Source organism: Oncorhynchus masou, chromosome 2 (genome assembly GCF_036934945.1).
Source record: "Oncorhynchus masou masou isolate Uvic2021 chromosome 2, UVic_Omas_1.1, whole genome shotgun sequence".
Classification (NCBI taxonomy): Eukaryota; Metazoa; Chordata; class Actinopteri; order Salmoniformes; family Salmonidae; genus Oncorhynchus; species Oncorhynchus masou.
Genome location: NC_088213.1, coordinates 2,301,813 through 2,312,084, shown reverse-complemented (window position 1 = coordinate 2,312,084; position 10,272 = coordinate 2,301,813). Strand labels below are relative to the sequence as shown.

Here is a 10,272-nt window from a genome sequence, read left to right as displayed (position 1 = left end):
AAGGTGACCCACTTCTGTAAGATTATCAGTGAGTTTTCTCTGGAATACCGGACCACCAGGGAGAGGGGGACCCAGAAACAAACCTACCCACTGAACACCAAGACCAGGGAAAGATGATCACTGAGGTGGGTCTGGGGTGTAGGTCTGGGGGTAGGGCTTCCATGGGGTGGAGGGTAGGGCTAGGTCTGGGGGTGGAGGGTAGGGCTAATATCTGGGGGTGGAGGGTAGAGCTAGGTCTGGGGGTGGAGGGTCTAGGTCTGGGGGTGGAGGGTAGGGCTAGGTCTGGGGGTGGAGAGTAGGGCTAGGTCTGGGGGTAGAGGGTAGGGCTAGGTCTGGGGGTAGAGGGTAGGGCTAGGTCTGGGGGTAGAGGGTAGGGCTAGGTCTGGGGGTAGAGGGTAGGGCTAGGTCTGGGGGTGGAGGGTAGGGCTAGGTCTGGGGGTGGAGGGTAGGGCTAGGTCTGGGGGTAGGGCTAGGTCTGGGGGTGGAGGGTAGGGCTAGGTCTGGGGGTGGAGGGTAGGGCTAGGTCTGGGGGTGGAGGGTAGGGCTAGGTCTGGGGGTAGGGCTAGGTCTGGGGGTGGAGGGTAGAGCTAGGTCTGGGGGTGGAGGGTAGGGCTAGGTCTGGGGGTGGAGGGTCCCTAGGTCTGGGGGTAGGGCTAGGTCTGGGGGTGGAGGGTCTAGGTCTGGGGGTGGAGGGTAGGGCTAGGTCTGGGGGTGGAGGGTAGGGCTAGGTCTGGGGGTGGAGGGTAGGGCTAGGTCTGGGGGTAGGGCTAGGTCTGGGGGTGGAGGGTAGGGCTAGGTCTGGGGGTGGAGGGTAGGGCTAGGTCTGGGGGTGGAGGGTAGGGCTAGGTCTGGGGGTGGAGGGTAGGGCTAGGTCTGGGGGTAGGGCTAGGTCTGGGGGTGGAGGGTAGAGCTAGGTCTGGGGGTGGAGGGTAGGGCTAGGTCTGGGGGTGGAGGGTAGGGCTAGGTCTGGGGGTAGGGCTAGGTCTGGGGGTGGAGGGTACCCCTAGGTCTGGGGGTGGAGGGTAGGGCTAGGTCTGGGGGTGGAGGGTAGGGCTAGGTCTGGGGGTGGAGGGTAGGGCTAGGTCTGGGGGTAGGGCTAGGTCTGGGGGTGGAGGGTAGGGCTAGGTCTGGGGGTGGAGGGTAGGGCTAGGTCTGGGGGTGGAGGGTAGGGCTAGGTCTGGGGGTGGAGGGTAGGGCTAGGTCTGGGGGTGGAGGGTAGGGCTAGGTCTGGGGGTGGAGGGTAGGGCTAGGTCTGGGGGTGGACGGTAGGGCTAGGTCTGGGGGTAGGGCTAGGTCTGGGGGTGGAGGGTAGAGCTAGGTCTGGGGGTGGAGGGTAGGGCTAGGTCTGGGGGTGGAGGGTAGGGCTAGGTCTGGGGGTGGAGGGTAGGGCTAGGTCTGGGGGTAGGGCTAGGTCTGGGGGTGGAGGGTAGAGCTAGGTCTGGGGGTGGAGGGTAGGGCTAGGTCTGGGGGTGGAGGGTACCCCTAGGTCTGGGGGTAGGGCTCCCCTGGAGGGTAGAGCTAGGTCTGGGGGTGGAGGGTAGGGCTAGGTCTGGGGGTGGAGGGTAGGGCTAGGTCTGGGGGTGGAGGGTAGGGCTAGGTCTGGGGGTAGGGCTAGGTCTGGGGTGGAGGGTAGAGCTAGGTCTGGGGGTGGAGGGTAGGGCTAGGTCTGGGGTGGAGGGTAGGGCTAGGTCTGGGGGTGGAGGGTAGGGCTAGGTCTGGGGGTGGACGGTAGGGCTAGGTCTGGGGTAGGGCTAGGTCTGGGGGTGGAGGGTAGAGCTAGGTCTGGGGGTGGAGGGTAGGGCTAGGTCTGGGGGTGGAGGGTAGGGCTAGGTCTGGGGGTGGAGGGTAGGGCTAGGTCTGGGGGTAGGGCTAGGTCTGGGGGTGGAGGGTAGAGCTAGGTCTGGGGGTGGAGGGTAGGGCTAGGTCTGGGGGTGGAGGGTAGGGCTAGGTCTGGGGGCCAGGGCTAGGTCTGGGGGTGGAGGTGACCTAGGTCTGGGGGTGGAGGGTAGGGCTAGGTCTGGGGGTGGAGGGTTTCTGGGGGTGGAGGGTAGGGCTAGGTCTGGGGAGGGCTAGGTCTGGGGGTGGAGGGTAGAGCTAGGTCTGGGGGTGGAGGGTAGGGCTAGGTCTGGGGGTGGAGGGTAGGGCTAGGTCTGGGGGTGGAGGGTGGGCTAGGTCTGGGGGTGGAGGGTAGGGCTAGGTCTGGGGGTAGAGGGTAGAGCTAGGTCTGGGGGTGGAGGGTAGGGCTAGGTCTGGGGGTGGAGGGTAGAGCTAGGTCTGGGGGTAGAGGGTAGAGCTAGGTCTGGGGGTAGAGGTAGAGCTAGGTCTGGGGGTAGAGGGTAGAGCTAGGTCTGGGGGTAGAGGGTAGAGCTAGGTCTGGGGGTAGGTCTGGGGGTAGGTCTGGGGGTAGAGGGTAGAGCTAGGTCTGGGGGTGGAGGGTAGGGCTAGGTCTGGGGGTAGAGGGTAGAGCTAGGTCTGGGGGTAGAGGGTAGAGCTAGGTCTGGGGGTAGAGGGTAGAGCTAGGTCTGGGGGTAGAGGGTAGAGCTAGGTCTGGGGGTAGAGGGTAGAGCTAGGTCTGGGGGTAGAGGGTAGAGCTAGGTCTGGGGGTAGAGGGTAGAGCTAGGTCTGGGGTAGAGGGTAGAGCTAGGTCTGGGGGTAGAGGGGGTAGAGCTAGGTCTGTGGGTAAAGGTCTGGGGGTAGAGCTAGGTCTGGGGGTAGAGCTAGGTCTGGGGGTAGAGCTAGGTCTGGGGGTAGAGCTAGGTCTGGGGGTAGAGCTAGGTCTGGGGGTAGAGGGTAGAGCTAGGTCTGGGGATGGAGCTAGGCTGTGGGATAGGGCTGGGGGGTAGGGGGTAGGGCTTAGAGAAGGGCTAGGTTTGGGTCTGGGGGTAGAGCTAGGGGGTAGAGGCACCTTATGGCTTTATTAAAGCCACACTATGGCTTTATTAAACCGGGCTTTATTAAACCTGGCTTTATTAAACCGGGCTTTATTAAACCTGGCTTTATTAAACCGGGCTTTATTAAACCTGGCTTTATTAAACTACACTATGGCTTTATTAAACCTGGCTTTATTAAACCAGGCTTTATTAAACCTGGCTTTATTAAACTACACTATGGCTTTATTAAACCTGGCTTTATTAAACCGGGCTTTATTAAACCACTGACTTTATTAAACCTGGCTTTATTAAACCGGGCTTTTATTAAACCACTGACTTTATTAAACCTGGCTTTATTAAACTACACTATGGCTTTATTAAACCTAGCTTTATTAAACCAGGCTTTATTAAACCTGGCTTTATTAAACTACACTATGGCTTTATTAAACCTGGCTTTATTAAACCTGGCTTTATTAAACCGCACTATGGCTTTATTAAACCTGGCTTTATTAAACCTGCCTTCACACATTGACATTTTCTCATTTAAAATGCAAAGTGGATTTTAGAAGTCATTACCCTCCCTCTACATTTTACACCAGTGTCTGAATCCATGCTGCCTCTCCCACCCTCCCTCCCTACCTCCCACCCTCCCTCCCTACCTCCCACCCTCCCTCCCTCTTACACTCCCTCCCTCTCTCTTTCTTCCTCCCTCTCTCCTCCTCTCTCCCACCCTCCCTCCCTCTTACACTCCCTCCCTCCCTCTTACACTCCCTCCCTCCCACACTCTTTCTTCCTCCCTCTCTCCTCCTCTCTCCCACCCTCCCTCCCTCTTACACTCCCTCCCTCCCTCCCTCTTACACTCCCTCCCTACCTCCCACCCTCCCTCCCTACCTCCCACCCTCCCTCCCTACCTCCCACCCTCCCTCCCTCTTACACTCCCTCCCTCCCTCCCTCTTACACTCCCTCCCTCCCTCTTACACTCCCTCCCTCCCTCTCTCTTTCTTCCTCCCTCTCTCCTCTCTCCTCCTCTCTCCCTCCCTCCCTCCCTTCCTCCTTCTCCACCCCCCCTCCCTCTCTCCTCCTCTCTCCCTCCCTCCCTCCCTCCCTTCCTCCTTCTCCACCCCCCCTCCCTCTCTCCCTCCTCTCTCCCTCCCTCCCTCCCTTCCTCCTTCTCCACCCCCCCTCCCTCTCTCCTCCTCCCTCCCTCCCTCCCTCCCTCCCTCCCTCCCTCCCTTCCTCCTTCTCCACCCCCTCCCTCCCTTCCTCCCTCCCTCCCTCCCTCCCTCCCTTCCTCCTTCTCCACCCCCCCTCTCTCTCTCCTCCCTCCCCTCCCTCCCTCCCTTCCTCCTTCTCCACCCCCCCCTCCCTCTCTCCTCCTCCCTCCCTCCCTCCCTCCCTTCCTCCTTCTCCACCCCCCCTCCCTCCCTTCCTCCCTCCCTCCCTCCCTCCCTTCCTCCTTCTCCACCCCCCCTCTCTCTCCCTCCCTCCCTCCCTCCCTCCCTTCCTCCTTCTCCACCCCCCTCTCTCTCTCCCTCCCTCCCTCCCTTCCTCCTTCTCCCCCCCCCCTCTCTCTCTCCTCCCTCCCTCCCTCCCTCCCTTCCTCCTTCTCCACCCCCTCTCTCTCTCCTCCCTCCCTCCCTCCCTCCCTCCCTCCCTTCCTCCTTCTCCACCCCCCCTCCCTCTCTCCTCCTCTCTCCCTCTCTCCCTCCCTCCCTCCCTTCCTCCTTCTCCACCCCCCTCCCTCTCTCCTCTCTCCCTCCCTCCCTCCCTCCCTTCCTCCTTCTCCACCCCCCTCCCTCTCTCCTCCTCTCTCCCTCCCTCCCTCCCTTCCTCCTTCTCCACCCCCCCTCTCTCTCTCCTCCCCACTCCCAGACGGAGAAGTTCTCGGGGGTGGTGTCTCCCCAGTCCCAGGACAGCCCCTCCCTTGGCTCCAGGCCGACGGAGCCAGATCCAGATCCAGCCCAGGAGGAGCACGACAACATGAAGAACATGCTCAACACCTCCAGCGGTACCGACCACCAGGGGAACCAGCGCCGCAACCGAGGCTACCGCAGTAAGACCCACGGGGGATGCAGACACACCAATACACACCCCCAGCAGGACCTCTGTCTGCTAGCATGGTGCTCGCTCTGGAATGGGTTGGCATTTCAAGCATAATGAAGGGGAATAAATCAGTGCATCCCAGCAGTCTCTGGAGGGAACTATATATATATATACACACACACACACACACACACACACACACACACACACACACACACACACACACACACACACACACTCTCTCTCACTCTCACTCTCTCATACACACTCTCACTAACTCTCACTCTCTCTCACACACACACACACACTCACACACACTATCGTTCAAAAGTTTGGGGTCACTTAGAAATGTCCTTGTTTATCAAAGAAAAGCACAAAAAAAAAGTAAATTAAAATTGATCAGAAATACAGTGTAGACATTGTTAATGTTGTGAATGACTGTTGTAGCTGGAAACGGCAGATTTTGTTTTTAAATGGAATATCTACATAGGGGTAACAGAGGCCCATTATCAGCAACCATCACTCCTGTGTTCCAATGGCACGTTGTGTTAGCTTTAAGCTAAAGTTTGATTTGATTTCGTCCCCAGGTCTCGGCCCAGTTAGTCCATCCCAGATGTCTGTAGCCAAAGAGGACGGTGCTAGCTCCCAGGATGATGCTACGGATGAGATCATGGATCGGCTCGTCAAGTCTGTTACCAGAAGCCCCTCAGAGAGGCCGTCCAGCCCCAAGACACGCAAACGCTCCCGCCTCAACAGGAAGTCGTGTGAGTATGACAACATGGAGAGGAGGGCCCTTTAGGTAGACCAGAGCCTGTTGTTGTATTGATCCCTTCAACTAAACCAGCCTTGTACTATGTAGAGGCTGCTGTCCTACCATTACATACAGCTCCCACCGTTCATCACTAGCCTTGTACTATGTAGAGAGGCTGCTGTCCTACCATTACATACAGCTCCCACCGTTCATCACTAGCCTTGTACTATGTAGAGGCTGCTGTCCTACCATTACATACAGCTCCCACCGTTCATCACTAGCCTTGTACTATGTAGAGAGGCTGCTGTACTACCATTACATACAGCTCCCACCGTTCATCACTAGCCTTGTACTATGTAGAGAGGCTGCTGTATTACCATTACATACAGCTCCCACCGTTCATCACTAGCCTTGTACTATGTAGAGAGTCTGCTGTATTACCATTACATACAGCTCCCACCGTTCATCACTAGCCTTGTACTATGTAGAGGCTGCTGTCCTACCATTACATACAGCTCCCACCGTTCATCACTAGCCTTGTACTATGTAGAGGCTGCTGTCCTACCATTACATACAGCTCCCACCGTTCATCACTAGCCTTGTACTATGTAGAGGCTGCTGTCCTACCATTACATACAGCTCCCACCGTTCATCACTAGCCTTGTACTATGTAGAGGCTGCTGTCCTACCATTACATACAGCTCCCACCGTTCATCACTAGCCTTGTACTATGTAGAGAGGCTGCTGTCCTACCATTACATACAGCTCCCACCGTTCATCACTAGCCTTGTACTATGTAGAGAGGCTGCTGTCCTACCATTACATACAGCTCCCACCGTTCATCACTAGCCTTGTACTATGTAGAGAGGCTGCTGTCCTACCATTACATACAGCTCCCACCGTTCATCACTAGCCTTGTACTATGTAGAGGCTGCTGTCCTACCATTACATACAGCTCCCACCGTTCATCACTAGCCTTGTACTATGTAGAGAGGCTGCTGTCCTACCATTACATACAGCTCCCACCGTTCATCACCAGCCTTGTACTATGTAGAGAGGCTGCTGTACTACCATTACATACAGCTCCCACCGTTCATCACTAGCCTTGTACTATGTAGAGAGGCTGCTGTCCTACCATTACATACAGCTCCCACCGTTCATCACTAGCCTTGTACTATGTAGAGGCTGCTGTCCTACCATTACATACAGCTCCCACCGTTCATCACTAGCCTTGTACTATGTAGAGAGGCTGCTGTCCTACCATTACATACAGCTCCCACCGTTCATCACTAACCTTGTACTATGTAGAGAGGCTGCTGTCCTACCATTACATACAGCTCCCACCGTTCATCACTAGCCTTGTACTATGTAGAGAGGCTGCTGTACTACAGTGCCTTGCGAAAGTATTCGGCCCCCTTGAACTTTGGGACCTTTTGCCACATTTCAGGCTTCAAACATAAAGATATAAAACTGTATTTTTTTGTGAAGAATCAACAACAAGTGGGACACAATCATGAAGTGGAACGACATTTATTGGATATTTCAAACTTTTTTAACAAATCAAAAACTGAAAAATTGGGTGCAAAATTATTCAGGCCCTTTACTTTCAGTGCAGCAAACTCTCCAGAAGTTCAGTGAGGATCTCTGAATGATCCAATGTTGACCTAAATGACTAATGATGATAAATACAATCCACCTGTGTGTAATCAAGTCTCTGTATAAATGCACCTGCACTGTGATAGTCTCAGAGGTCCGTTAAAAGCGCAGAGAGCATCATGAAGAACAAGGAACACACCAGGCAGGTCCGAGATACTGTTGTGAAGAAGTTTAAAGCCGGATTTGGATACAAAAAGATTTCTCAAGATTTAAACATCCCAAGTAGCACTGTACAAGCGATAATATTTAAATGGAAGGAGTATCAGACCACTGCAAATCTACCAAGACCTGGCCGTCCCTCTAAACTTTCAGCTCATACAAGGAGAAGACTGATCAGAGATGCAGCCAAGAGGCCCATGATCACTCTGGATGAACTGCAGAGATCTACAGCTGAGGTGGGAGACTCTGTCCATAGGACAACAATCAGTTGTATATTGCACAAATCTGGCCTTTATGGAAGAGTGGCAAGAAGAAAGCCATTTCTTAAAGATATCCATAAAAAGTGTCGTTTAAAGTTTGCCACAAGCCACCTGGGAGACACACCAAACATGTGGAAGAAGGTGCTCTGGTCAGATGAAACCAAAATTGAACTTTTTGGCAACAATGCAAAACGTTATGTTTGGCGTAAAAGCAACACAGCTCATCACCCTGAACACAACATCCCCACTGTCAAACATGGTGGTGGCAGCATCATGGTTTTGGCCTGCTTTTCTTCAGCAGGGACAGGGAAGATGGTTAAAATTGATGGGAAGATGGATGGAGCCAAATACAGGACCATTCTGGAAGAAAACCTGATGGAGTCTGCAAAAGACCTGAGACTGGGACGGAGATTTGTCTTCCAACAAGACAATGATCCAAAACATAAAGCAAAATCTACAATGGAATGGTTCAAAAATAAACATATCCAGGTGTTAGAATGGACAAGTCAAAGTCCAGACCTGAATCCAATCGAGAATCTGTGGAAATAACTGAAAACTGCTGTTCACAAATGCTCTCCATCCAACCTCACTGAGCTCGAGCTGTTTTGCATGGAGGAATGGGAAAAAATTTCAGTCTCTCAATGTGCAAAACTAATAGAGACATACCCCAAGCGACTTACAGCTGTAATCGCAGCAAAAGGTGGCACTACAAAGTATTAACTTAAGGGGGCTGAATAATTTTGCACGCCCAATTTTTCAGTTTTTGATTTGTTAAAAAAGTTTGAAATATCCAATAAATGTCGTTCCACTTCATGATTGTGTCCCACTTGTTGTTGATTCTTCACAAAAAAAATAGTTTTATATCTTTATGTTTGAAGCCTGAAATGTGGCAAAAGGTCGCAAAGTTCAAGGGGGCCAAATACTTTCGCAAGGCACTGTACCATTCCATACAGCTCCCACCGTTCATCACTAGCCTTGTAGATGTGCAGGCTTTTGTTCAAGCCCAGCACCTAATTTAAAAAAAAAAAAAAAATTATTTAACCTTTATTTAACCAGGTGAGCTAGTTGAGAACAAGTTCTCATTTACAACTGCGACCCAGACCAAGATAAAGCAAAGCAGTGTGTCACAAACAACAACACAGAGTTACACATGGAGTAAACAAACACACAGTCAATAACACAGTATGTCAACTAATCAAGGTCATTCTGGTCGATACCAGTTACAGTAGTGTTTGGCTGGAACAAAAGACATCCACTCTGTAGTCCTACGGGACGAGGCTTGGTGACTACTGTCTTCATCCAATCTGTAGTCCACTCTAGTCCTACTAGACGAGGCTTGGTGACGACTGTCTTCCCTCCACTCTGTAGTCCTACGAGACGAGGCTTGGTGACGACTGTCTTCCCTCCACTCTGTAGTCCTACTAGACGAGGCTTGGTGATTACTGTCTTCCCTCCACTCTGTAGTCCTACTAGACGAGGCTTGGTGACTACTGTCTTCCCTCCACTCTGTAGTCCTACTAGACGAGGCTTGGTGACTACTGTCTTCCCTCCACTCTGTAGTCCTACTAGACGAGGCTTGGTGACTACTGTCTTCCCTCCACTCTGTAGTCCTACTAGACGAGGCTTGGTGACTACTGTCTTCCCTCCACTCTGTAGTCCTACTAGACGAGGCTTGATGACTACTGTCTTCCCTCCACTCTGTAGTCCTACTAGACGAGGCTTGGTGACTACAGTCTTCCCTCCACTCTGTAGTCCTACTAGACGAGGCTTGGTGACTACAGTCTTCCCTCCACTCTGTAGTCCTACTAGACGAGGCTTGGTGACTACTGTCTTCCCTCCACTCTGTAGTCCTACTAGACGAGGCTTGGTGACTACTGTCTTCCCTCCACTCTGTAGTCCTACTAGACGAGGCTTGGTGACTACTGTCTTCCCTCCACTCTGTAGTCCTACTAGACGAGGCTTGGTGACTACTGTCTTCCCTCCCCTCTGTAGTCCTACTAGACGAGGCTTGGTGACTACTGTCTTCATCCACTCTGTAGTCCTACTAGACGAGGCTTGGTGACCACTGTCTTCCCTCCACTCTGTAGTCCACTCTGTAGTCCTACTAGACGAGGCTTGGTGACTACTGTCTTCCCTCCCCTCTGTAGTCCTACGAGGCTTGGTGACCACTGTCTTCCCTCCACTCTGTAGTCCTACGAGGCTTGGTGACGACTGTCTTCCCTCCACTCTGTAGTCCTATGAGGCTTGGTGACCACTGTCTTCCCTCCACTCTGTAGTCCTACGAGGCTTGGTGACGACTGTCTTCCCTCCACTCTGTAGTCCTACGAGGCTTGGTGACGACTGTCTTCCCTCCACTCTGTAGTCCTACGAGGCTTGGTGACTACTGTCTTCCCTCCACTCTGTAGTCCTACGAGGCTTGGTGACGACTGTCTTCCCTCCACTCTGTAGTCCTACGAGGCTTGGTGACGACTGTCTTCCCTCCACTCTGTAGTCCTACGAGGCTTGGTGACGACTGTCTTCCCTCCACTCTGTA

At 53.5% G+C, this 10,272-nt stretch overlaps 1 protein-coding gene across 1 annotated transcript in view; it reads left to right on the top strand.

Annotated features, from left to right (window-relative positions):
* The window catches only part of LOC135554425 (FH1/FH2 domain-containing protein 1-like), a 261,547-nt gene that overhangs the window by 246,229 nt on the left and 5,046 nt on the right, over positions 1–10,272 (top strand). The window contains 4 exon segments of the mRNA XM_064986740.1: positions 1–103; positions 106–125; positions 4,743–4,923; positions 5,501–5,677. The exon segment at positions 1–103 is cut by the window's left edge and continues 55 nt beyond it. Of these exon segments, the coding sequence (XP_064842812.1) occupies positions 1–103; positions 106–125; positions 4,743–4,923; positions 5,501–5,677 (481 nt within the window).